Source organism: Cervus elaphus, chromosome 2 (assembly GCF_910594005.1).
Source record: "Cervus elaphus chromosome 2, mCerEla1.1, whole genome shotgun sequence".
In the NCBI taxonomy this organism is placed as follows: domain Eukaryota; kingdom Metazoa; phylum Chordata; class Mammalia; order Artiodactyla; family Cervidae; genus Cervus; species Cervus elaphus.
In genome coordinates, this window is record NC_057816.1 from 36,976,609 (window position 1) to 37,004,168 (window position 27,560).

General features: G+C 39.1%; 2 protein-coding genes across 5 annotated transcripts in view; one reads left to right on the forward strand and one right to left on the reverse strand.

Annotated features, from left to right (window-relative positions):
- LOC122676504 (prolylcarboxypeptidase) overlaps nt 1-58 on the reverse strand; it is an 80,561-nt gene extending 80,503 nt beyond the window's left edge. Inside the window, exon 1 of the mRNA XM_043875795.1 lies at nt 1-58. The gene's annotated coding sequence lies outside the window, so the exon portion shown is untranslated.
- DDIAS (DNA damage induced apoptosis suppressor) lies at nt 58-26,618 on the forward strand. Of its 4 annotated transcripts, none has more exons than XM_043875773.1 (7): nt 58-192; nt 303-430; nt 4,998-5,098; nt 5,432-5,560; nt 10,689-10,850; nt 11,671-11,788; nt 26,189-26,618. In XM_043875773.1, the coding sequence occupies exons 4-7, from the start codon at nt 5,448-5,450 to the stop codon at nt 26,303-26,305; spliced, it is 510 nt and encodes a 169-aa protein (XP_043731708.1). In that variant the 5' UTR covers nt 58-192; nt 303-430; nt 4,998-5,098; nt 5,432-5,447; the 3' UTR covers nt 26,306-26,618. The 4 variants fall into 4 exon arrangements, with proteins under 4 accessions (XP_043731708.1, XP_043731699.1, XP_043731680.1 ...); XM_043875745.1 differs by lacking the exon at nt 26,189-26,618 and adding an exon at nt 13,174-16,229 and having other exon boundaries at nt 63-192; XM_043875764.1 differs by lacking the exons at nt 303-430; nt 26,189-26,618 and adding an exon at nt 13,174-16,230 and having other exon boundaries at nt 59-192.
- Nucleotides 26,619-27,560: the final 942 nt, after the last annotated feature.

The following is a 27,560-nucleotide window of genomic DNA, read 5'->3' on the forward strand; positions in this document are numbered from 1 at the left end:
AAGTTGTCGCGCTACCTCTCCACCCTCGGCGGCGTCTTCTTCTGATTGGCTCTGAGGCCAGACAGTCATGGCGTCACTTCCGGCGGAAGGAGGCGCGGGAGATTCGATTGGAAGACACTCTCTTGCCGCTTGAGTCCTGGGGATCCGCGTCACTGAGCTTCGCCCGGGCAGGTTCCTGGTCTTCTGCCTCAGGTGAGGAGGTGCGGGAGGAGATTCTCGGGTAACAAGGGCCGGAGACTCCTAAGAAGACCCTTAAACGTCGTTCTGAGTCAGCCTCAGAGCATTCTACGTTGTTTTTTCAGGAGTCAGTCTCTTCCATAAAAGGGCGGTTATGAGAGTAGAAGAGTGAGAAGGTCAGTTCTTTTCATTTTAGACGGTGCTGTTGCAGTCAATCAGAGAGCGTTTGTGTGTGCCATCGACCTGGAAACGGGTAAGTGTCTGGAACCCGAAATACAGGGAGGAAAAAGGTGCTACTGCAATTTTTGAGGTGCTCGGAGGTTCGTACACAGCTGGCTGCTATGCCCAGTAGTATCTGCTGAAAAGGGATCTTTTCCAAACTGCTTTGATGACTCAGAGGGACAAGTGCTTCAACTGAGCAGGGTGTTCAAACCAGAAACAAGTTTTCTAGGTACCTTCCTTGTCTCTCACATCAAGCCATACCAACCTCTTGAATATCTCAATCCATACACTTCTCGCCAGTTTTACTTTGGTTCAGCACAACTGCTTCATAACTATGACTGTAGCCTCCCAGCTGGTTCTTTCAATTTCCTTACGTTCCAATCCAGTCTCCACGTTGCTAGGCAGATAAAGTACAAATCTGATCAGGGCACTCCCCATTAGAAACCTTCCTTTGGTCGCCCCTTTTTGCCCTCAGGTTTAAATCTAAACTCCTTAACGTGGTTAACGGGGCCCTTCTTGTCTGGCCTTTGCCTAGTACTCCAACTTTGTTTTTCCATCTCTCCAGCCCTGTGCTCCAACCACATGGAATGTCCTTTTGAGTCCCTCAAATGCACCATTCTCCCTCACCTTCAGACTCCTTCTGAATCCCATTCCACCTAGTTCTTACTCATTCTTTTTTTTTTTTTTTTTTTTTTAATTTTAATCAGCCATAGAGTTACATGTATTCCCCATCCCGATCCCCCCTCCCACCTCCCTCCTTACTCATTCTTTAGGTCTCAATTTATGAAGCTTTCTAAATCAGGAAGCCTTTCATCATCCTGCAAAATTGGGTCACAAAGCACCCAGTAGTTACTTACTCATTCTACAGATAGTTTTTAAGTGTCTCCCTCTGTGCCAAGAACTTCTAGGTATTAGGATCACAATGGTGAACAAGATGTGAGATTCCTTCCTTTGTGTGTGTGTGTGTGTGTGTGTGTGTGTGTGTGTGTGTGAGAGATTCCTTCCTAATGGAAGTTAAACTTTTTATGTGTGGACTTAAAAAGAATGAAGTGGAATATATTTGAGTTAGGTTTGTCTGGGAAGGCCTCTGAGGAATTGACACTTAAATTGAGGCCTAGAAGATGAGAATGATCTAACTATGCAATAGAAGAAAGGAAGAAAATTCCAGAGTGAACAGGTTTTGTGAAGGCCTTAAAGCAGGAAAGAACTTAGCATCTTAATATTCAAGAAACTAAGAAAAGGCCAGTGTTGCTGGAATGTGTTCAGAAAGGACAGCTGCATGAGATGATTTTTTTCTATCTGTAACCCTGTCCCCTTCCCCATCTCTGGAACTTTACCTGTCTTAAGTGCAATGAACAAACTGTGCTTGATACTCACTAAGAGTTTCCTGAGTAGTATTTTTTAAATATTTTTCATCAGTATTTCTCCAAACAAAAGAGGTTTTGTCTGTTTTTTGTTTATTTCATTTTTTTTTTAATCTCCTGCCTTCCTCTCCCTTTTCCAGAATTTTCATTTTAATGTCAGAAGATCATTTCTCAGGGACTTGTTATGACTGCCTTTAGAAAGATTAGACAAAGTATGCACCCTTGGAGGGAGGCCATTAGACAGCTTTAATAAAGCAATTCAAAATAACTACCCTTTCCATAGCTGAGGAGTCTGTCCTATAATATATGAAATGGGAACTCTGAGAGCAACAGAATGACAAAGATTTTCTTGCAAAGCAAGAGCAGTTTGAGGAGGAATGAAGAAAGGGAGAGGAGTTAGTCACATCTTCTTTTCTGTGTGCCATTAGAAGTGTGGGCCAGTTTTTTAAAGGAGTGATTTCATCTTTTGGCCATAGTCTTAGACTGAGTCAGTCCCCCTGTTATATTTTCTCGTGGTATAATGTACTTTTCCTGTATAGAATTTTCCACCTATCTCTTACTAAGCTATAGATCTAGGGACCTTATCTATTTTGTTCATCACTTATATTATTCCCATCACCTGATATTTATCAACTGCACAATAAAAATTGATAAATAAGTAAGTATATTGAACTTGGACTTCCCAGGGGACACTAGTAGTAAAGAATCTGCCTGCTGATGTAGGAAACACAAGAGTCGCGGGTTCGATTCCTGGGTCTGGAAGATCTCCTGGAATAGGAAATGACAACCTGCTATGGTATCCTTGCCTGGAAAATTCCATGAACAGAAGCGCCTGGCAGGCTACGTCCATGGGGCCACAGAGTCAGGCGCAACTGAGCACATACTGAATTTATTAAATTGGAATATGGTTTGTTGACTGTGGTGGAACTGAAAACAATGTAATGCTGTATCACCGTCCTCCCCAATAAAATCAAGAAGAAAGATAAACCGCAGGTAGATACCACATATGGAATTGTTCCTAAGTCTGTGATCATGTTTTCCTAACTTTAGTATTTGCTCATTCCTCATGCTTCATTCAGTTGTCCATCAAACATGGGTTCAATACCTTAAGTCAGGTGCTAGAGAGAGACAAAACAAACTAGATGACGAGAATCATAAGGAAATGCTATGGAAACAGCAAAGGGAGTGACTAATAGTGACTGCCCAAAAGGATCTGATTTCATATTTGTCCACTGCCAATGGATGGAAAGTCTTTTTGCTATTTGCTGAGTTTACCAAGTGAAATGCAAATAATAAAAATACCTTAATGACCTTTTTCATTTCCGTTCTCAAATTTACCCATTGTTTTCTGAACATACTTATTTCTCCACTAGAGGGCAATAAACCCTTAAATAATAACAATTTAACCAATTTCTTGCCTTTAAAAATATAGCAATTAGTGCTTGCACAATTAATTTAGAAGTTAATTCCCAAATATTTCTGCTTATATATGTTTTTGATTTACTGGTGACTTGATAGACCAGGCCCCCATCCTCATGAAACTTTCAGACTAATGAGGGTAGAACTAACAGAAACAAGGGAGCATGTATCATCTGATATATACATTTTCATGATGGCATATTTCACAAGTGTGATTAGTACCATAAAGGAATAAAATGGATGATATGGAAACCAAGCAGAAGAGAGTATTTATTGAAATGAAAAGGAGCTCTCTACAGGGTAACATTAAAGATTTAATGATGAGGATGAGAGCCAACTATTTGAAGAACTAAGGGAAAAGCTTTATAGACAAAGAGAAAAGTAAGAACAGAAGCCTGAAAAGAGAAGTTATTTTGTGCATTTAAGGAGCAGAAAGAAGGCGGGCATGGCTTGAAGTGTAGTGATTAAAGAGGGCACGTGGGACAAGGTGAGGTCAAAGAGGTAGTGCTGGATGAGCTAAGGCCTTACAGGCATTGTGGAGAATTGAGGCTTCATTTCAAACTACAAGATTTTAAGCAGATAAAAGACCACATTTTCAGGAGGGAGTTTTGCCCTGTTTTATCTCCCCTAGCTCATATATGGGCTTCTATTGTGGCTCATGGTAAAGAATCTGCCTGCAATGCAGGAGACACAGGTTCAATCCCTGGGTCAGGAAGATTCTCTGGAGGAGGAAACAGCAACCCACTCCAGTATTCTCGCCTGAAGAATCCCATGGATAGAGGAGCCTGGCGGTCTACAGTCCATGGGGTTGCAGAGAGTCAGATATGACTGAACAATTAACACTTCACTTTTCAGCACATAGGTAGCTGTACCACCATATTAACACTCTACCCAAACTGGATTTTAGAGATGTTTGGAAAAGATGCCTTTGCTGACATACATTCCATCATTTGCTGCTTGTTAAGAAGGAACTTGACGTCAATAGCACTAATAGTAGCAGTGTTCTCTGGCCTGCCTTTCCACTGTGTCACCTCCTCTGCCTCATCCTTAGAGATTGCCATGTGGCCTGAGGTGGCAGCCAAATCTAAGAATACGGATCTGCTTTTGGTAGAACCTTATTAGTCATGTAAGCCTAAGGGTACAAAAGCAAGGACTTCAACAAGAATTAAGCAAGGTGAAATGTCTTTGTTTTTTCTTTTTTTGTTTGTTTCCTATGCCCCCTTTAATAACATAAATCAGTGATTTAGGCAAATCCATTTGTCTATAATCTTTGTAAGTTTCCATCTTAACTGCCTTCGGGTGGCAAGATTTTATTTTCACAGAAATATTCTGATTGATAGACAGGATTAGTGTCACTTTAATATATCCATTCCAAAATCATACTTATAAATTTGTCATCATTCTCAGGATGAGCTATATGTAAAAGATTGTTTTATGATTTTTAAACTAATGACTTCCACTTTATCAAAATTTGCTGATGCCGGTCTCAGAATGTTTCATCCATTTTCAGAAATTGAAAGATTTTGCCATGTGTTTGCAAATGAAAATTTATTAATATAGCTTTATCTTGAACATCTGAAGAGATGTTTATTTCAGAGCATTTACATTATGCTATATATAAACTAATGAGTTTTAAAATTTTTGATAAACCAACATTTGAATTTTTAAAAAGAAAATATAAAAGAGGTGAATTGCTATTTTGTTGTTTTACTTCTCTGATGTGTTTTATACAAGGCTCATAAAGCACTTTGAACTCTTCTTTGATTTTTGTTTTTCTATTTGTACACTCTAAAATGTCTTTTTTTCCCTCTTCAGGTTGTATAAAAATGTACCCAGACCAAATACTAAAATCTAATGAAGTGATTTTTTCCCGATAAAAAGAACGGTTTCCCACCAATACAGGTTTAAACATTCATGTAAGTTCATTTATGTTCTTTCCTGTTAATGGTAGAAACAAGTTCTGTATAGCTCTTCTTAGAAAGATGTTGAAAGAAGTTAAATGATACCTTTCTTGAATTACCAGGGTAGAACGTTTATTCAAAAACCCAATATTTGCTTGAGCTACTCTGTTTTAAGTCTTACTTTCTTAACTATATAGAAAAAGAAAATTAGTTTTCCAATATACTGACACTTACTACAAAAAATATCTATTGACTTTGTAGTGAAGGTTAGGTGATTTTCCTAAGAAATGAGATATTCACATGCAGTTAAAGATTTGCCATTCATCCCAGGGCTACTTTGTTTTGCAGGCCACAGTGAGAACACATGAACAGAAGAAGAAAATTTCTTCTTGCCTCAGTTCTTGCTCTCCAGAATTCTAGTTTTATATATCCTTCATGTCAAAAGTGCTTTTCTCGGATAATCCTGGTCTCCAAAAGGTAAAAATAAACCTGAAAGTGTGAGAAGGAAAATACAAGAATTTAACCAACCACAGAATATACAGTACCATAGTGTTCACTGTTGGGGGCGGGGGGTGTGAAATCCATGGATAAGTACACCCCTGCAGTTCAAATCTGTGTTGTTCAAGGGTCAGCTGTATAAAGTTAGTTTGGGGGGAACTTCCCTGGTGGTCCAGTGGTTAAGAATCTGCCTTCCAATGCAGGGGATGCGGGTTTGATCCCTGGTCAGGGAAGTAAGATCCCACATGCAGTGGGGCAACTAAGCCTGCACACTACAACTACTGAGCCTGCATGCCCTAGAGGCCTCACACCACTACTACAAAGAAGCCTGCTTGCTGCAGCTAAGAACTAACACAGCCAAATAAATCAATACTTAAACGAACCCTCAAAATCTTTTTTAAGTTTAGTCCTTCATTTGAGAAGATTATCATATATATGTGTGTGGTGTGTATGTGAATATGATAATTTCATATGAAGGAACAAACTTCAGTTCAGTCGCTCAGTCGTGTCCAACTCTTTGCGACCCCATGAATCGCAGCACCCCAGGCCTCCCTGTCCATCACCATTCCCAGAATCTACTCAATTTCATGTCCATCAAGTCGGTGATGCCGTCCAGCCATCTCATCCTCTGTCGTCCCCTTCTCCTCCAGCCCCCAATCCCTCCCAGCATCAGGGTCTTTTCAAATGAGTCAACTCTTCGCATGAGGTGGCCAAAGTATTGAGTTTCAGCTTCAGCATCAGTCCTTCCAGTGAACACCCAGGACTGATCTTTAGGATGGACTGGTTGGATCTCCTTGCAGTCCAAGGGACTCTCAAGAGTCTTCTCCAACACCACAGTCCAAAGGCATCAATTTTTCAGCACTCAGCCTTCTTCATAGTCCAACTCTCATATCCATACATGACCACTGGAAAAACCGTAGCCTTGACTAGACAGACCTTTGTTGGCAAAGTAATATCTCTGCTTTTTAATATGCTATTTAGGTTGGTCGTAACTTTCCTTCCGAGGAGTAAGCGTCTTTTAATTTCATGGCTGCAATCACCATCTGCAGTGATTTTGGAGCCCAAAAAAATAAAGCCTGACACTGTTTCCACTGTTTCCCATTTATTTACCATGAAGTGATGGGACCGGATGCCATGATCTTAGTTTTCTGAATGTTGAGCGTTAAGCCAACTTTTTCACTCTCCTCTTTGACTTTCATCAAGAGGCTTTTTAGTTCCTCTTCACTTTCTGCCATAAGGGTGGTGTCATCTGCATATCTGAGGTTATAGATATTTCTCCTGGCAATCTTGATTCCAACTTGTGCTTCCTCCATCCCAGTGTTTCTCATGATGTACTCTGCATATAAGTTAAATAAGCAGGGTGATAATATATATCCTGACATACTCCTTTTCCTATTTGGAACAAGACTGTTGTTCCATTTCCAGTTCTAACTGTTGCTTCCTGACCTGCATATAAGTTTCTCAAGAGGCATGTCAGGTGGTCTGGTATTCCCATCTCTTGAAGAATTTTCCACAGTTTATTGTGATCCACACAGTCAAAGGCTTTGGCATAGTCAATAAAGCAGAAATAGATGTTTTTCTGGAATTCTCTTGCTTTTTCGATGATCCAGCGGATGTTGGCAATTTGATCTATGGTTCCTCTGCCTTTTCTAAAACCAGCTTGAACATCTGGAAGTTCACGGTTCATGTATTGCTGAAGCCTGTGTTGGAGAATTTTGAGCATTACTTTCCTAGCATGTGAGATGAGTGCAATTGTGCGGTAGTTTGAGCATTCTTTGGCATTGCCTTTCTTTGGGATTGGGATGAAAACTGACCTTTCCCAGTCCTGTGGCCACTGTTGAGTTTTCCAAATCTGCTGACATGTTGAGTGCAGCACCTTCACAGCATCATCTTTTAGGATTTGAAATAGCTCAGCTGGAATTCCATCACATCCACTAGCTTTGTTCATAGTGATGCTTCCTAAGACCCACTTGACTTCACATTCCTGGATGTCTGGCTCAAGGTGAGTGATCACACCATCATGATTATCTGGGTTGTGAAGATCTTTTTTGTACAGTTCTTCTGTGTATTCTTGCCACCTCTTAATATCTTCTGCTTCTGTTAGGTCCATACCATTTCTGTCCTTTATTGAGCCCATTTTGCATGAAATGTTCCCTTGGTATCTCTAATTTTCTTGAAGAGATCTCTAGTCTTTCCTGTTCTATTGTTTTCCTCTGTTTCTTTGCATTGATCGCTGAGGAAGGCTCTCTTATCTCTCCTTGCTAAGTTCCAAAGAATTTGGAACTCCTTATTCAGATGGGTATATCTTTCCTTTTCTCCTTTGCTTTTCGCTTCTCTTTTCACAGCTATTTGTAAGGCCTCCTCAGACAGCCATTTTGCTTTTTTGCATTTCTTTTTCTTGGGGATGGTCTTGATCCCTGTCTCCTATACAATGTCACGAACTTCCGTCCATAGTTTATCAGGCACTCTTGTCTATCAGATCTAGTCCCTTAAATTTATTTCTCACTTCCGCTGTATAGTCATAAGGGATTTGATTTAGGTCGTACCTGAATGGTCTAGTGGTTTTGCCCACTTTCTTCACTTTAAGTCTGAATTTGGCAATAAGGAGTTCATGATCTGCATCACAATCAGCTCCTGGTCTTGTTTTTGCTGACTGTATAAAGCTTCTCCATCTTTGGCTGCAAAGGATATAATCAGTCAGTGTTGGCTATCTAGTGATGTCCATGTGTAGAGTCATCTCTTGTGTTGTTGGAAGAGGGTGTTTGCTATGACCAGTGCATTCTCTTGGCAAAACTATTAGCCTTTGCCCTGCTTCATTCTGTACTCCAAGGCCAAATGTGCCTGTTATTCCAGGTGTTTCTTGACTTCCTACTTTTGCATTCCAGTCCCCTATAATGAAAAGGACATCTTTTTGGGGTGTTAGTTCTAAAAGGTCTTGTAGGTCTTCATAGAACCATTCAACTTCCACTTCTTCAGCGTTACTGGTTGGGGCGTAGGTTTGGATTACCATGATAATTGAATGGTTTGCCTTGGAAATGAACTGAGATCATTCTGTCATTTTTGAGATTCCATCCAAGTACTGCATTTCAGACTCTTTTGTTAACTATGATGGCCACTCCATTTCTTCTAAGGGATTTCTGCCCACAGTAGTAGATATAATGGTCATCTGAGTTAAAGTCACCCATTCCAGTCCATCTTAGTTCACTGATTGCTAGAATGTCGATGTTCACTCTTGCATCTCCTGTTTGACCACTTCCAATTTGCCTTGATTCATGGACCTAACGTTCCAGGTTCCTATGCAATATTGCTCTTTCCAGCATTGAACCTTGCTTCTATCACCAGTCCCATCCACAACTGGGTGTTGTTTTTGCTTTGGCTCCATCTCTTCATTCTTTCTGGGGTTATTTCTCCACTGCTCTCCAGTTGCATATTGGGTAGCTACCGACCTGGAAAGTTCATCTTTCAGTGTCCTATCTTTTTGCCTTTTCATACTGTTCATGGGGTTCTCAAGGCAAGAATATGAAGTGGTTTGCCGTTCCCTTCTCCAGTGGACCACATTCTGTCAGACCTCTCCACCATGACCCAACCGTCTTGGGTCGCCCCACATGGCATGGCTTAGTTTCATTGAGTTAGACAAGGCTGTGGTCCGTGTGATCAGATTGGCTAGTTGTCTGTGATTGTGGTTTCAGTCTGTCTGCCCTCTGATGCCTTCTTTCAGTACCTACCATCTTACTTGGGTTTCTCTTACCTTGGACGTGAAAACATTTGTAAATTGTAAAACACTGATGCATATTAATTCTAAGATTTGCTAAGAATTTTGCATTAGACTTGAATGCATTATTAATATATAATTTTTGAAGAAGTTCTAATATATGTTTAAAACATTTTAAACACTAATTTATTTCACTAGAGCTTGGTACTAGTAAGGTTTTATCACCCTGGTAAGTGGATTACCTTTACTTTATTCTATGACCAGAATACTACACAGACTCCAGCCAGTTTGGTTAAGATTATATGAATGGATTATCACCTCTCCATTATCATTGTGGATAAAAAAACAATTAGCACAGATGTAATGAGGGCGAATCAGTAACTTATATGAAGGATTAACCTTTGTTCAAAATAGTCACCTTATGAGTCATGGAATTTAGGCTCCCCCTAGTGGCTATCTGGAAGCAATCAAATTTATACAACTATGTTTTAACATTATTTTCTATTTGCACTTTTCCACTTTTTTTAAGCCAAATCATTAGGGACATGAAGAAAAAACATTCTAGGATTAACCATTACCACAGATGTTTTAAGGGTTCAGTTTGCTAAATTAAGAATGTTAAAGATGGATAGCAGAATTCCAAAATTATACAAACAACTAGTGCTCACTTCGGCAGCAAATAGTACAAAATAGTACAAACAACTAGAAAAGGGGGAAACATAAGCAGAAGTGGCAGTAAACCAATATTTAATTACGAGATAGAAGCAGATTAAACACATTAATTTGACAAGATCTGTACTAGATTCTTTAACATTCTTTTCTTATACTTTGCCTCATTTTATCCTTCTTCAATCCTGGATTTCACAGATGAGTAGGTTTAAGTTTAAAGATCTCAGCATGTATTCCGAGACCAGAGAGCTAGTACATTACAGTAGTGTTATACTTGACACACAGTATTTTCTTATAAGAAAGCCTTTGGTCATAATTGTAACACAAGTTAAACAAGATGTTTTATATCTAGTTTCTGTAATCTAATAAATTCTCAACATACTTCACTGAATTTTTTTAAAAGTTAAGTTATCTTTATCATAGAAAAATATGACTAGGAACTTTGTTTATAAATATTTAAAGATTACTCATTGTTCTTTTAACAGAAGATAGACATTAAATTTTAGGTCTTCTCTTGGTGTGGCATTTACTTCACTATATTTAGTTTGCCCCCACCAGTAAAAGTAACTTATAAATAGAGAAAATTCAAAAGAGGTTGATCTGAAATCATTTTAGAATGTAAGTTGTACATTTTGTACAGAAAATATTTTTAATCTTTACTTTGTCAGAATTATTTTACATCACAAAAAAAGTTAGTGAACATCTCTTTTCCCTGCACTTTTCCAGGTCTAATTGTCCAAAATGTGGCTCTGCTGGTGAAGCTGAAAATGCCATTTACAGATACAAGCTTTCCTTAAAAGTTGCAGAGTCAAACAAATTATTTGGCATTACTGTATTTGGAAGTTGCTTAGATGCATTTTTTGGTCTCACAGCCACTGGTTTGCACAGGTAAGAATATTTAAAGCATTCTTTTTCCTAGCCATGTACATCAAGTTTGAAGATATGTGTTTTTAAAATAATATGCATTTAGTAAAAAGATGATCACTTGACCTCAAATTATCAGTTCATTTAAAAAGATAAGAAAGAAAGAGAAAAACGTTTGTTTCCTGAATACATATTGTGGTGATGTAAAACCATGCTCCTTTTATTCAGACCAACTAAACTGTAATTAGAGTATTAAATTACAAAACTTTAATCCAAGTTAGCAAAATATAGATGAAGAAAGTAAAATCATTTCCAACTGAAGGATTATTCAAATCAAGTGGCTAAGGTCTCTTGAGGTGGAAGAAGCTATTTGAAGAAATATTTACATATCAAAAGTTGAAATTTTGTCATTTATTTCATTTGCATTGAAACTTCATCTGCATAATTGAACCTGTTAAGATGTTGTCCTGACAATGTAAGTGTATAGAGAGAGAGAGAGAAAATCTCTGTCCATCTCCTTGTAGCTGTGAGCAAACTGATTTGAAGAAAAGAAAAGCCAAGGACCACAGCCAGGATTGCCAGCAATGAGGAAAGACTTCCTTCTGCATTGAGGAGAAGGGCTGAAGATCCCACCACTTCTCCCACTGCCACTTTTAGAATAATTGCTGGGCCTGATTACTGACAGGCATCTACTTTATTCACACTTGATCAACTGCTTTTGTCTTTCTAGGCAATAGGAATCTAGAGGGAACAAAACACCTAGCTGTTAAAGTCACATTTCTTTTTTCTATATGTAACTCAAAAGTTTCATGCTTTCCCATTTTTTCTTTTCTTTTCAATTAAGGTACATTCAGGATCCCAGTGAAATTCCAGAAACTCTGGACAGTGATACAACTCAAAACCTATTAACTAAAGCAGTGGAAACTTGCTTTGTTGGACAAAACTTCATTTTTGGAGTGACGGTAATTGAGACTAGTTTTGTTCTTAGTATTATGCTAATATTTCCATTGTAATGAAACTATTTTAATTTTCTAAGTAGCTTTTAGGAGTCATAAACATGAGGGCCTGTAGAAACCCTTTGAACTACATAAAAATAGGCTATAGGTGATCCTTTAAAACATTATGTATATGACAAGATCTTCTTTCAAAAGCTAGAAGAGCCCTGTTGAAAGGCTTTCAGAGCTTTAGAAATCTAAATTTATTATATATTCACAAGTGCTAGATATTTTGTTTTGATATTTGGTATTTACTGTACTCTCTAACGGAGAAGGCAATGGCACCCCACTCCAGTACTCTTGCATGGAAAATCCCATGGATGGAGGAGCCTGGTAGGCTGCGGTCCATGGGGTCGCTAAGAGTCGGACACGACTGAGCGACTTCACTTTCAGTTTTCACTTTCACATATTGGAGAAGGAAATGGCAACCCACTCCAGTGTTCTTGCCTGGAGAATCCCAGGGATGGGGGAGCCTGGTGGGCTGCCGTCTGTGGGATCACACAGAGTCAGACATGACTGAAGTGACTTAGCAGCAGCAGCAGTACTCTCTAAATTCGGTTTAGATTCTATAGAAAAACTTTAATCAACTCTTATCTACAAAAAGGAGGGAAGTAACATTGAAAGCAAAGTAACTGAGTACTGATAACTCTAAGAATAGGTTAGGAAGGATGGTCTTAAATGTAAAAGTGACTGTAGAAAAAGTCTAAAGAATGTGCTGACTCTTAAGGAATAATCATTTTCTGTCTCTTGTATGCTAACGGGAGCAAATAAATATTTTGCCTGTATTGCAATCAGGGTTTTAAAAAAGGGAACAGAGCACTTCACAGCTGAACAGTGAGAAAACCCAAAGGGAAGTTGAAACTAGGAGCTACAGAGGTTTTCTTTGTTAAAATCTTAGATGCCTTTTTTTCTCCTTTTTTTTTAACAATATGAGAACATTCCTTTAAACATTCAAAGTTTATGTAAGTTAGTGAGAAATGTAATAGTAACTACCATTTATTGAGCAACTACTATTTGCTAAGTACCACAATTTTTTGTGTGTTATTGTTAATACAATAATCCTGCCTTTTTATCCTTATTTTATAAATGAAAGAACTGAGGCTCCTAATAACTTATCCAAAGTCCCCAGATTAGGAAATGTTCGAAACAGAATTTGAAGACAAGTCTCTTTACTCCAAGGTTTACTTTCCCATAATTACAATTCCCTATATAACCCTATCATGCTAGAGGAATTGAGATTATGGGTGTGGGAGTTATAGCTACATCTGTTTTAACCTTTTATATCCCTGTTTCATGTTTAAGTCAAAGGGAAAAAAATTATTCTCATTTAAATTCATTTACTTCTTTCACAGAATTTTGAAAATCAGCATGGAAAAGGTTCAGGTTCCAGTAACTTCTCAGAGCAGTGCTCAGACCACAAGAGAGTAGTTAAAGCACTTGTAGCTTGCCAGATCATTCCACCAGACCCAAGTGTTGTAGGCTTCACTGTCATTGACTATTTCCGTCGGCTTTTGCAGCTTTCTGCTGTCAGGAAAGTTCACTGTGGCTCCCAGACACCTAATAGCCACTTACTTGCTTTAGAAAATTCGAATAGCGATCTCAGCAGCTTATGTGGCCCTAACAGCAGTTCTTATTGTTTTGAGCCCCATGGCAAAGATTATTTTTCAGGATTCTGGCAGCTATCCCTACAACTGACTTCTGTTGTTTCACAACTAACAGATGATGATTTTTCAGTTTTGGAACAAAGCGAGGCCAATGGTACTCTTCACCAGAACAGAAAGTGCATCTCCTCTGCAGAGGCCACTGGTTCCAATAGCTGCCTTGATACCATTCAGGGTTCATGGAGCCTTGTTTCACATATGGACAAAAAGAGCTCAGCACAAAAGTTAGATGAAGAACTTGGCCTACAGGCTAATCAGCCAAGTGCAGTTCATAGCAATCATCGTGAAACTGGAGTTCCTGGCTCTAATTTATTCCCTATGAAAGTACAGGAGCCATTTGAACCAAGGAATACAAAATCCTTGCACAGTGCTGTAGAAGTTAAAAATATTTATTCTCAGCATGAGATAACATGTCACCAGAATCAGGAGGTAGATACGCCCCCTAGCTTTCAGCAGAGATGTACGTGTTATCCGTCTTCATCACTCAGACTTGAGGAAATAGCCAGTAGTTCCCAGGACTGTGACCTCGAGATCTGGGATGACCTGCCACTCTCTGAAAGCCTAAACAAATTTCTGGTAGCTATCGAAAGTGAAATCGCTGTAAACCAGACAGATGCCAGTAGCAGGAAATGTCATCTAGATAATGACATCAGTAAACTACATGTGGACTACAGCAGGTTATCATTGACCCCACAAAGAACCCCTGGAGCCTTGCATACACCACCTATAGCCTTAAGGTCACCACCAGCAACAGTCAAAGCAAACTCCAGCAGAGATAACTTCCTTTCCAGCCATGAAGCAAATCCAAGTCCTAGCATTCATAAGGAATCACAGCCTGAGAACACAGCAGAGGCTTTCTCTTTTAGTGGTAATAAAAGAGACATTTCTGAACATTCTCTACCAAATGTTCATTTGTCAGCTCTGTTTCCATCTTCAAAAGGCTCAGGCACAACAGTTGCTCTTAAGTCTACAAGAATTCTACCACATGAGACTGAAATTTCATGCAAGCACAATACTTCAGAAGCTGACCATTCTTGTCTCAGCAGCAAATGTAATGGATGTGGAGAAAAATCACTTTCAGAAATGAGTGAAAAGTTAAAAACTTTGCGTTCTAGGAGGTATAATGTTGTTTCCAACTTTCCCAGCTTAGAAAATAAACAATACTGTAGGCGGCCAAAGAGTCAGGACAACAGTTTGACAATTTGCAGGAAACTCACATATCCTTTAGAAACTCTTCACAGTACTCCAAATAGAAGTATGACTACATTGAGAGAAATGCTTTATGAACACACTGGTAATAACCTAACACAGAACTGTTCTACTGGTCATGAAGGCAACTACAATGCTTCTGTGGATCTCTTTGATGATAAAGAGGTGGACATTGTAACAGAAATGACTAAAAGGTCACAGGATATTTTATTACAGTGGGGTAAGTCTTTGGCAGAAAGTCATCATACAGAATCTGATTTTTCACTGAGATCACTTTCTGAAAACTCCAGCCAGTCATTACAAAAATTATCCTTGCAAAACACATCTGCCTCTCTCTATCCAAGAACCTGTCCCTCTCCACCTTATTTTCAGTCAGATTCAGAATATGATTTTGAATATAGCAAAGACTTTGTTCCGTGTTCACAGTCAACTCCAGTTATTGGATTCCACCAAAGTAGGATTCATGGGATGAAAGGAGCTTTCCAAAAATTACCTGCCTTTAATTTGGACCTTGATGCCAACTATAAAAAAACAAGGATTTCCTCTGCAAATGACGCACAGCAATCCACCCCTATCTGTCCACAAAATATAAAGACACCCGGCCAGAAATCCAGAAGCCCTACTGTATCTGGTATTACACCACCAGAGGTCTCCAACAACCATCCTGTCACTGAATGCCTTGAAACTGATGCTGACGAATGGGTCCCTCCTACCATACAAAAAGTATTTCCTTCAGAAATGCTTGGATTCCAGGCCATGGGTCTAAAGAAATGCCATGCTGCTTATAATTCTCCTGATCAAAATGAGTTAACAAGAAAAAAACTGAAATATGTCAAGCAAAGAACTGGTAAATGCTTAATTAAGAAGAAGTTAAATCTAAAGAATATGCTTACAGCAGCAGTTATAAAACAGAAAACTCCTGACTGTAACAATATAAGGTCACGCTGGATTTTTAAAGAGTCAGTTTTGGGACGTGGTTCTTGTGCAGAAGTCAAATGTTGCCTTCCATTTTCAGAAAATTGGTCACCTTCAGCACCTGAAACTAAAAGTGCTTGGTCTCCTGAATTGTTCTCACAAAATTTCACCTAAACCCAATTTCTGAGCTTTTAAAGGTACATCTCTTTGGAAACTCTGCCTCCAATGTCATGGAAAGCATTCTTACCATTTTGAAGACTTGAAGCAAATAGAAAAGAGGTGCTATTATGCCTATAAACGAGGGGAAGCCATTGTCTTTCCCAGCGTTTTATCCAGAATGCTCTGATTTCAGATAATTTGGCACTTTATCTTGTATTGTTGATTGTACTTAAGTAATACTGTTAATTTTGCTTGTTAAAAATATTTGTTAAAATCACACATATATGCAGAAATAAAGCTTTTGCAGACCAAAACTTAGTCTTTCTTAGTTGTTCAACTTAGATCAGAAAATGCCTGCCAGCTACTGTTGGGTTTGTGATACAAAGCTACAAGATCACTGATCTCAAAAGATTTTAGTCTACTAGGTAAGACAGAAATATAATAGATAATTTCAATACAATACAATAAACACAATAATGGAACTTTTTAATGGATATTACATTTATGTTGCTCTGGGAGCATGGTAGATAATCAGTTAACCCAGCAGCATCTGTGGGATTTGAATCAGAAGAAGGGTCAATAAAGACTGAATTAAATGTGAAACTGTCACTATTTGATTTAGTCTGTATTTGTTGAATCCTTTGGAGGAGCCTGCTAGGCTATACAGTCCTTGGGATTACAAAGTCACACACAACTGAGCGACTTCACTTTACTACATGCCAGGCACTACGCTAGGTGCTGGGGACTCAAAAATGAAAGTCAAGGCCCTTTACCTCAAGAAGCTCATGGTCTAGAAGAATAAACAAGCAATTAGTATCAATGAGTTCTATGATAGGAAGATAAAGGGCTAATAATGAGCAGAAATGAGGAATAGTTTCTAGACATTCAGGTCCTTAGCATCATGTCGCCTGTGCCCTGTGAAGGTCTGTTGTGCACAAGTTTTCTCTAGTGGCTGAGCAGGGGCTGCTCTTCATTGAGGTGCAGTGGCTGCTCATTGCAGAGCACAGGCTCTGGATGCACAGGCTTCAGTAGTTGTGGCACATGAGCTTAGTTGCTCCGTGGTATTTGAAATCTTCCCAGACCAGGGACCAAAACCTCGCCCTCTGCACTGGCAGGCGAATTCTTATCCCCTGTACCACCAGGGAAGTCCATGCACCCCATAAAAATTTTCTGTGTCTCCGGTCAGCTGCTTTTGCCATTCCCCACAGCAGCTACTCCAAATCTTCACTCTCTCCATACCACCGACCAGCCTACTCTCCTTGCCTCATACTTCATGGAGATCACCTGGTATTCCCTTACCTTCTCACACCCATCCTTAGCGACTTGTCTCTATCTCCTCACCCAATACTTTTATCCTGTAATCTCAGAAAATAATGACCACCACCTCCTGTCTTTCTGTTTCGGCTGTTGCCATTATACCCATCTTCAATATTATCTAATGTTTAGCCCATATTTAAGCTTTTTTACTTGCCCCTGCATTGTCTTGTAATTGTTGTTGAAGTTTACCGAGGATTTCTTTTTTTTTTTTTCCATTTATTTTTATTAGTTGGAGGCTAATTACTTTACAATATTGTGGGTTTTGCCATACATTGACATGAATCAGCCATGGATTTACATGTATTCCCCATCCTGATCCCCCCCGACCTCCCTCCCCACCCGATCCCTCTGGGTCTTCCCAGTGCACCAGCCCATGCATCCAACCTGGGCACCAGCCGAGGATTTCTTTAAAATGACTCCACGGTTTTCGGTTATGTCTCGTCTCATTTTCTAGAACATAATTAGATTTAGGGTTTTGACGGAGATATTTCATAGGTTTATGTTGTGCCTTTCATGTTGTATTACATTAGGATACACAATGTCAAGTGGTCCCACTATTAGTGATGTCAGATAATAAGATGGCTTGCTTAAGATGTTGCCCACCAGATCTCTATTGTTCAGGTACTTTTTTTTAAGAGTAAAGAGTCAGAGGACTTCCCTGGTGGTCCAGTGGTTAAGAATCTGCCTTCCAGTGGAGGGAACGCAGGTTTGATCCCTGGTCAGGGAACTAGACTTCCACATGCCATGGGGCAACTAAGCCCAAGCATGCTGTGAAGACTCGGCACAGCCAAAAGAAAAAGAGTAGAGTCAGTATTAGAGAATTCCCTGGAAGTCCAGTGGTTAGGATTCTGCACTTTCACTCTGAGAACCTGAGGTTCAGTCCCTGCTTGGGGAACTAAGATCCCACAAGTCACACAGCATGGCCAAAAAAAAAAAAAAGTTAACAGTTGTCTACCAGTTGTGTTAAATGAATCTTTTTCCCACTCTCCATCAGTATTTACTCAAGAATTTTTTTTCCATTTATTTTTATTAGTTGGAGGCTAATTACAATATTGTAGTGGTTTTTGCCCTACATTGACATGAATGATATGCAGTCAATTTCACTCATTATTCTTTTTGATGCTCCATGTAATAGTTGCTCCTGCATTTCTGTCTACTATTGTTTATATTGTTTATAGCTAGTCTTGACCCCAAAAAAATAGTCACTGTCAAATTTCACGTCACTCACTGCTCAACCTACTGAAATTCTCTCCCCACCAGTCGCAGGGACAGGGAGCCTGGTGGGCTGCCGTCTATGGGGTCACACAGTCAGACACAACTGAAGCAACTTAGCAGCGGCAGCCCCACCTCCAGTGGCTATGGTGTTGGTAGTTTTCTAACCCTCTAGTCCAACGGATTTGTCATTCCATATTCTATTTGATCTCTTTGCACTCTATTTCCAAGATAACATTGTTGCGGTTTCTGGTTTCTCCTAGACTCTAATCAGGCATGCCTGCAGGGTTTTTTGTTTTGTTTTTTACGGGGATTTTATAAACAATTTGATTTTTAAATGTACTATAAAACCCATGGTCCCATATAAGGTAGAGTGGTTTGTCGGCAAATATTTAGAATAATGGATAAGGAAAAGGTGTATGTTTATTGCCCAGTCAGTGATGCGAAGGGTCTTTCTAGTATATAGGACAAAGATATAGTCTCTTCATGTTCTTTATTATCAAATGTGCCATTCCTGGCTAATTTCATATCTCCCATTGTAATTAGAGTAGTAACGCAGTTACTATTGTACTGAACTATATACATCTTAGCTCTACAGTTCCCTAATATCATTTATTTAATGCTGGTTACATCTTTACTCATGATGGTGCATCCATTGTGCCATTATGAGTACTGGCTTCCAGTAACAAAGATTATTACTCTGTTTCATCGATAATTAACAAAAATGCAAGTCTTACCCAGAGAATGCAGGAAAATGTGAATAATAAGTCATTTCCTAGCCACTGGACTTTTCTAACATAAACATAGAATACGCATTCTAACCATGTCTTCTCTTGAACTTTTTAGGCTATAGTTATTGCATTCCTAAACTGTGATCTCTTAGCCACACCCAGGAGGAATAATCCAGAGGTACACGGGTGAAGCGAGAAGAGTGGTTTCATTTGTGCAAGGAATGTCCATTTCTCCATCAGTAAGGCTTAAGCCCAAGCCTAGAGAACAAAATGTCACCATCAGTGGGAAATGAGAGGACACTGATTGGAAGAGCCAGTTGTCATAGCAGAGCAACAGTCTTGAAAGGCTGCAGATAAGATGGCCTGTCCTGACCCACGGTGCAGAACCTACAGAGAGGGGAGAGCGATCTCCCTGGTGCTAGTGATGGGAGGCGGACAGAGTTAAGAACAATGTCCCCAACCTCACAAATCTGGGGTCTGTAGACCAGAGACAGTGCAAGAGTTGGAAAACACAGACCAATGGGAGCCAAAGCACAGGCCCACACAACTCAATTTCAAGGTTAAAGTCCTGTTTCATTGCTATTAATGCTTTTTTCCCTAAAATCTAATTATTAATGTACTACATTAGTTTTGTCTTTGTTCATATTTGTGAGAGGTGGGTGTTTTGTTTTAAAACTTTCTGTATCTTTATGTCTTAGAAATGAGTTGGGTTTTCTTTTATTGTCCAGTTTGACAATCTTTGTCCTCTACCTGGAACATTTCCTTTCTTTTGATGGTTTGGTAGCCCAAAACCCTGAATTCTTCCTGTGTCCAATATGAGAGTCACCTAAAAGCACCATTCTGGCAGCTCAGTCTCATATTATCGTGTGAAAGAAATATTGCTTCAGCCAGTAGAAATGTTCCACTCCAGACCCAAGGGACTAGGGTAGGGTCCTTTCTTACTTAGGTCTTAGAAGTACTGCCTGATCATCCCCTTATATCATGCTTGACTCCTTCCGTATTTGCCTACCTTTTAAAAGATGATGGCCTTAGTGTTCTATTATTGGCCCTTCTACTCTTTGGTTGAATTTTTCCACTCATCTACAGTTACCACTCATAAGCTGTTGAATTCGAAGTCTTACCTTTTATCTAGACTTTCTTCTGAGGCCAAACTTGTATGTTAGTGTTATCATTTGACTCAAAATGTTTTATAATTTCCATGAGTTCTTGGACCTATGGATTTTTTTTTTTTACAAATGTGTTTTTTTCCGACTGTCTTCTTTATCTGTGTCTAATCTACTTTTCTACCTAATCCATTGAGTTTTTCTTTCAAAAATTATATATTTTCTAAAAGCTGGATTTTCAAATTTACTGTATCACATCTTCCTTTTTCTCTAGACATTTTTAACTTTGCCTGCTACTGCTTTGAACACAATAAGCATAGTTGTTTTATATTCTGTTTGACAGTCTGAATAAAGTCTTCATAGATCCCCACTTGGAGAAGGCAATGGCAACCCACTTAAGTACTCGTGCCTGGAAAATCCCATGGACAGAGGAGCCTGGTGGGCTGCAGTCCATGAGGTCGCTAAGAGTTGGACACGACTGAGCGACTTCACTTTCACTTTTCATTTTCATGCATTGGAGAAGGAAATGGCAACCCACTCCAGTGTTCTTGCCTGGAGAATCCCAGGGACAGGGGAGCCTGGTGGGCTATTTATGCGGTCGCACAGAGCAACATGACTGAAGCGACTTAGCAGCAGCAGCAGCAGATCCCCACTGTCATATTTGTCTTCTCCTGGTTCTCACTCATAATGCCATGTTTCCTTGAGGCCTAGTTTAGCTGGAGCTACCTGTTTTCTTTGGGAAATTATTTATGCGATTTCTGAGGCCTAAAAAAGTATTTTCTGGGAAGGGTTTTCCATTTGCTTCTGACAATGCCTGGAATCTACCAATATAAAACAACTTGGACAGCAAGGAGATCAAACCAATCAATCCTAAAGAAAATCAACCCTGAATATTCATCTTAAGGACTGGTGCTGAAGCTCCAATGCTTGGACCACCTGATGCTACGGAAGACTAAGGGCAAGAGGAGAAGAGGGCAGCAGAGGATGAGACAGTTAGATTACATTGCTTACTCAAAGGACATGAGTTTGAGCAAACTCTGGGAGATAATGAAGGACAGGGAAGCCTGACATGCTGCAGTCCATGGGGTCTCAAAGAGTCAGACATGACTTAGCAATTGAGTAACAACAACAGTAAAACAACTTTAAGTTCATAGTTGAAGGGTTTTTATTTTTTAATTTGTTGTATTAAAGTATAGTTGACTTATAATATTGTGTTAATTTCCACTGTGAGGGTATTTTAGATCCACCAAATGAGCTAAATTTGGGTTACTAAATCATATAGGAGGCAGATTATGATTATACCTTCTTTGAGACTGTTTCCTTCCTCCACTGCTGAGAGTTTATATATAATTCCTCTCACATGAAGACCTTCTAAGGTCCTGCTTTAATGGACAATTCCTAATCCTATTATATTCCTTACCATAAGCAAGTTATCTTCTGTCACCCATGTCCCACATAACAAAATTGAGTTAAGATTGTCCCCTAAGCATATTGTTTTATGGATAAATTATTTATGAACATATTACAACATGTGACCTTCCGTGAGTTATCATTTAGTAATAAAAGTCCCAGGGTTTTTACTCTTTTTTAGATGATTTTTAAAAACCACCCTCAAAGTTGCAACTACCTTTATTAGTCTGTTAAGACAGTTATTTCATTTCTAAATATTGGATTTCATCAATTCTTAGCATTTTCAACCTGGAAGGGACCATGGAAAACATCTGAATTAGTGGTTCTCATCCATGGGCTTCTCCTTTAAATTACTTGGGACCAAAAAAGAAAAAAAAAAATCACTTGGGACCTTTTAAAATTATATTGATGCCTAGATCCCATCCCAGACCAGATTTATTGATATTTGTGAGGGTAAATCTTACATGTCAGTAGTTTTCTCAAACTCTCTAGGTGATTCTAATGTGAAACCAAGGTTAAAAAGCACTGATCTAAACCTCAGATACAAAGATGCTAAAAGTCTTCCCAAAATGCACATTTACACAAAGTTGAGGTTAGTATGTGAGGGAGCCTAACTCTTAACTCCCAGACTCTATTACCCCATTCTGCCTCCTTTATTATTGAATGTCAAATAAAGACAGGCAATAACATTTCTTTTAATTCAAGAATTCATACAACAAACATCAATTGTTTTCTGTGTACTCTCCCTTGATGATAGAATGATTCAATAAAAAAACACTCTGGAAACTTAAGGTTGGAGAGAAAGCTGATGGAAAACTTTAAGGATTATCTAGTTAGCATTTGTCCTTTAAAGTCACTGCCTATTCTGGACCCTCTACCCAAGGTGCAACAAAATTTTTTGTTTATAATTTCATACGAGGGTGGGGAGAGACTGTCTCCTATTAAAACTGATATGCTTAATTATTTTCTAATAATGAGAACTTCATCATTGACTGTTTTTGCTTTTTCTTGTAAGGAATCCAAAACCAAACATTATGCTCAATTTTAGGCACTGCACTGGGCCTTATGGTTTTCTCCCTCCTTTTAAGTAATCTGAATTTTATTTCTATTTTTATTAACATTATGGCATAGTGTCCTTTATTATAAAAATGCCTTATATTAGTTTGAAAGGAAGTGAACTAAATTTTTACACAAATAAAAACCTATTTCAATTTCAACTCATTGAGATTGCTACCATTTAATGAATAAAATATGTGTAAAGTGCTGTTTTTTTACCCCCCAAAGTGTTTTACCAAGGAAACATAAAATATAGACCCCTAAATTTATCTAGAGAAATTTAGATATGTGGTTTTTTCAATCAGGATTATTCATTTTCTCAATTTTTTTGATAATTATCAAATATGAAAGCCATGGGTTGCCAGTTCCTTCTCCAGGGAATCTTCCTGGACCAGGGATCAAACCCACTTCTGCTTGGTAGGGGGATTCTTTACCACTGAGCCATCAGGCAAGCCCTTATGCATAGGTACCAGAATCTAATGTGATGTTGTAGCCAACCAGAGTTTTCTTTTGGCTGCTGATCTTTAAAAGAGTCAATATCCATTTTTTGATAATCATAACTTATTTGTTAGGTCCTATCATTCATTAAGGAAGCTCAGTTGGTAAATAATCTGCCTGAAATGCAGAAAGACCCCAGTTCGATTCCTGGGTCGGGAAGATCCTCTGGAGAAGGGATAGGCTACCCACTCCAGTATTCTTGGGCTTCCCTTGTGGCTCAGCTGGTAGAGAATCCACCCACAATGCAGGAGACCGGGGTTCGATCCCTGGGTTGGGAAGAGACCCATGGAATCATGGACTATACAGTCCATGGGATTGCAAAGAGTCGGACACCACTGAGTGGCTTTCGCTTTCACTATCATTCATTAAAAGTATTCAGCAAATTTTGTGTTGAGTTCTAGAAAGTACCTACCACTGCACTAGGTTTAAGAAAACTGCCATCAAGAAGCTCACACTCTAATAGATGATGTCACATATATTACACCATTTAAACTTCTTTCAACCCTGTGAAATAGAAGTCTGACATTTGAGGTTGGAGAGGTAGTCTACTGTACTAAACAGCTCAAACTTTATCCTACAGAGTATAGAGTCACTACACAGACTTAAGGAAAGTTTTCTGGAGAAGGAAATGGCAACCCACTCCAGTGTTCTTGCCTGGAGAATCCCAGGGACAGGGGAGCCCGGTGGGCTGCCGTCTATGGGGTCGCACAGAGTCGGACACGACTGAAGCGACTTAGCAGCAGCAGCATCTTCATAGCCTTTTCTTTCTTATTTGTAAAACAGAAATAATACCTCTTAAAGCTACTGTGACAATAACTGTGGGACATAGTTCCTGCCTTCAAATTCAGTGTTCTTTCCACACCACCTGCCAGTACTAGACTTTTCCGTTTGCTTTCACCTACCCCTTTATTCTTTGGATACCATTTCGAATTAGTATCTGCTCTTCTGTGGCTATAATTCCTTTACCCAGTTTCAATTTCTCACCTCCACCGTGGCTTTTTCCCATCTTTCTCTCCCTGTTAAAACTCAATCCTTTTCTGACCCCTTGCTTTGGCCTTGCAACCTAAAGTATTTTTTGGAAAGATGCCTAATCACTGATACATTGCTGATGGCAATGTAATTGGTATGAATTCTGTGGAAGATGATTTGGCATTATCTATGAAAATTCCAGAGGCAGCATTTCCACTTCTAGAAAGTTATCCCACAAATATATTCATATATAAGGAAATATTAAAGATTTTCCATATAACATTGTTTTTAATAGTAAAATAGTGAAACAAATAACTATCAACATTTATAAGTGGTTTTGTATGTGTAGAATATTACTGGAAGGATACAAAAAAAAAACAGTGAAGAAAAACAGTTTTAGGGACTTCCATGGTGGTCCAGTGGTTAAGAATCAGCCTTCCAACGCACAGGACAGGGTTCCATCCCAGGTTAGGGAGCTAAGACCCCACGTGCCTCAGGGCAACTACGCCCTCAATCTGCACCTCACAGCCATGTGATCTGGAGCCCACAGGCTGCAGCAGAAGATCCTGCATGTCGCAACTAAGACCCAACAAAGCCAAAACTAAAATATTTAAATATGCATTTTTAAAATACCAAAATGCATCTATATGTAAAAAATAAATAATTTTTAAAAGCTTTAAAGGTCAGAATATGGTATGATATATCTGTATATACACATGTATATATATGTATATATATCTATATGTGTGTGTGTGTATTTCATGAGTATAATAATATTTTAAACCTCAGGTGCCTTCAAATAATGATAGAGAACCAATTCATTATCTTTAAAACTGATAAAAACAAAGAGAAAGAATTAGACATTTATCTTAATTTTCTTATACGAACTGTACCATTGGAGAACCAAATAGATGTGGGGAAGTTCTCCTTATAAAGACTCCAATTATTACATTTCATAAATGATAGAAATAGAATATCACCATTTTGCAACCACTGATGAATAATGGATGTACTCACTGAGCATCAATGACTGCTAATATTCCAAAAAGAAATAGGAGTACCTGTCTGTTTACTAGATGACTTGTTGCTTGATTCATGAATCATTCCATAAAGCCAATTAGGTCTTCAAAAAAAAAAACGAAACAAGATATTATATGCTTCCTAATGAAAGAATATATGATTTCCTTTCATCTTGCCAGAGGGATTGAACCTGAATCGAATCTTGCTTCTGTATCTACCAGTCAGTTTGTGAAATATACAACTGACAAAAGACCATGTGGACCTACATCAATAAAAATGAAATCAGCAAAATCCAGACGAGGAAACTGCACATCAAATAATGCATGCTCTTCAACAGATGATTTTAAGGAACTGGAGATAGAAGGGGAGCCTATAAATCATTTTAAAAGCTCATGAAAATTTTTTCTTTAATGGGCAAGACCAAACTCCAGGGCTTTGAGATGCACACTTATGTGCATCACTTGATTACTATGAAAGTCAAGATAGCAGTTTCTCTGAGGTGGAGAGGAGATTCTGGAATTGTTGGCAAAGTTCTATTCTTGACTCAAATATAAAGGTGTTTACCTTCAACAGTTTATTAAATGATACACTTATATTCCTTCATTCATGTTTTAGTTTATATTTTTAAATGTTTCAAAACTAACTGAAAAAAAATGTAAATAGGTGCATTGTAATGAGGGAAACAAAAGGCACTGACAATGTAGCGCTTCTCTCTGGGCCTGTCCTCTTGGGCATTTTACATATTTTGTCATTTACAGAAGTCAAATAATTCACTCAAGGCCAAGGCCACATTGCTAGTGGCAGAGCCAAAGCTCTGATTTTTCCAGTGCGCTGTGCTGCCTGTGGGGGCTTAGATGGAACGCTGCGTGAGTCCTCATCTCTTCGGCCAGGCATTTCTCTCTGAGACACTTTCTGCCTTCCTGTTGACCAATGGCTGCAGCCACTTGAATAATTTAAGGTCGAAGGTAGATGAAGTATTCTGCAGTATTTTTACCTGGTCTATTACTTGCACTTTCAGCCTAAAGTAGTTTGTGATATGATAAGAGAAAATTGTCTCCAGGGAAAGAAATTAACCCATCTATAAAAATCTTGCCTTTTCCCTAACAGGATTCAGTGTGTTTCCTGCAGTTCCCTTTAGGTGCCAAGCGGAAGTGGATGACCACTTGGCCTATATCTCCTCTTGTCACAGATCCTTCACTGGCTGAAGAATTTTCTGCTGACTAACTAGAGGCACCAGCTCTGCCAGAAACAAGTGTTCTTCCATCTCTTGCCTGCCTTGAGTGGGAAATGATAACTCGTGTCATTACAAAACCCTGGGTTGACCAGTGGTTTTTTCATCTGTGTACAGAAACCATGAGGGCTTGGAGTGTGGGTTGATAGACACAATAGGGCCTAAAAGAGCTATATATACCAGCGATTGGTGGCAAAATGGTAAAGAATCCGCCTGTCAATGCAGGAGACAAAAGAGACGTGGGCTCAATCCCTGGGTGGGGAAGATCCCTTAGAGTAGGACGTGACAATCTGCTCCAGTATTCTTGCCTGGAAAATTCTATGGTCAGAGAAGCCTGGTAGGCTACAGTCCATAGGGTCTCAAAGAGTCAGATACGACTGAGCGACTGAGCGACTGAGCACAGCACAGCACGTTGATTGTGACTCCAACAATTATAAAGTCAACCAAACAAAAGCATCTTGAAAACATGTTATCCAAGTGGCTAAAACAGACCTAAAAATCAGCAGGAGCCAGAGAAGTAATTTTCCCACACTCTGAAGATCTAAACTTAAGATGTGTGTGTTCAATAAAATGGGCCTTTTTCATCGGGCCTTAACGAGATTACTTCTCTCAGGATTTGCAGTTTGGTTGGCATCAGATGAAGGGATTCATTGAAAGCGTTTGTACAAATAATTTGAACAAGTTTAATGGATGTGATCGAGTTAACCAGAGCCAATAAATGCTGCAGACAATATGTTGTAACTCTCCTAGCTCTTGGGGTATTTCTTACGTAACAAAGGGGAAGTGAAGATGGTAACTCTCATATTGAACCTGTAACTAAAGCAGCCCATCAGCCCAATTAACAATATGTCAGTTCATTTCAGTTGCTCAGTCATGTCTGACTCTTTGCGACCCAATGGACTGCAGTACACCAGTTCTCCCTGTCCATCACCAACTCCTGCAGTTTACTCAAACTCACGTCCATTGAGTTGGTGATGCCATCCAACCATCTCATCCTCTGTCATCCCCTTCTCCTCCTGCCTTCAAATCTTTCCCAGCATCAGGGTCTCTTCAAATGAGTCAGTTCTTCCCATCAGGTGGCCAAAGAATAGGAGCTTCAGCTTCAGCATCAGTCCTTCCAATGAATTTTCAGGCCTAACTTCCTTTAGGATTGACTAGTTTGATCTCCTTGCGGTGCAAGGGAATATCAAGAGTCTTCTCCAACACCACAGTTCAAAAGCATCAGTTCTTCAGTGCTCAACTTTCTTT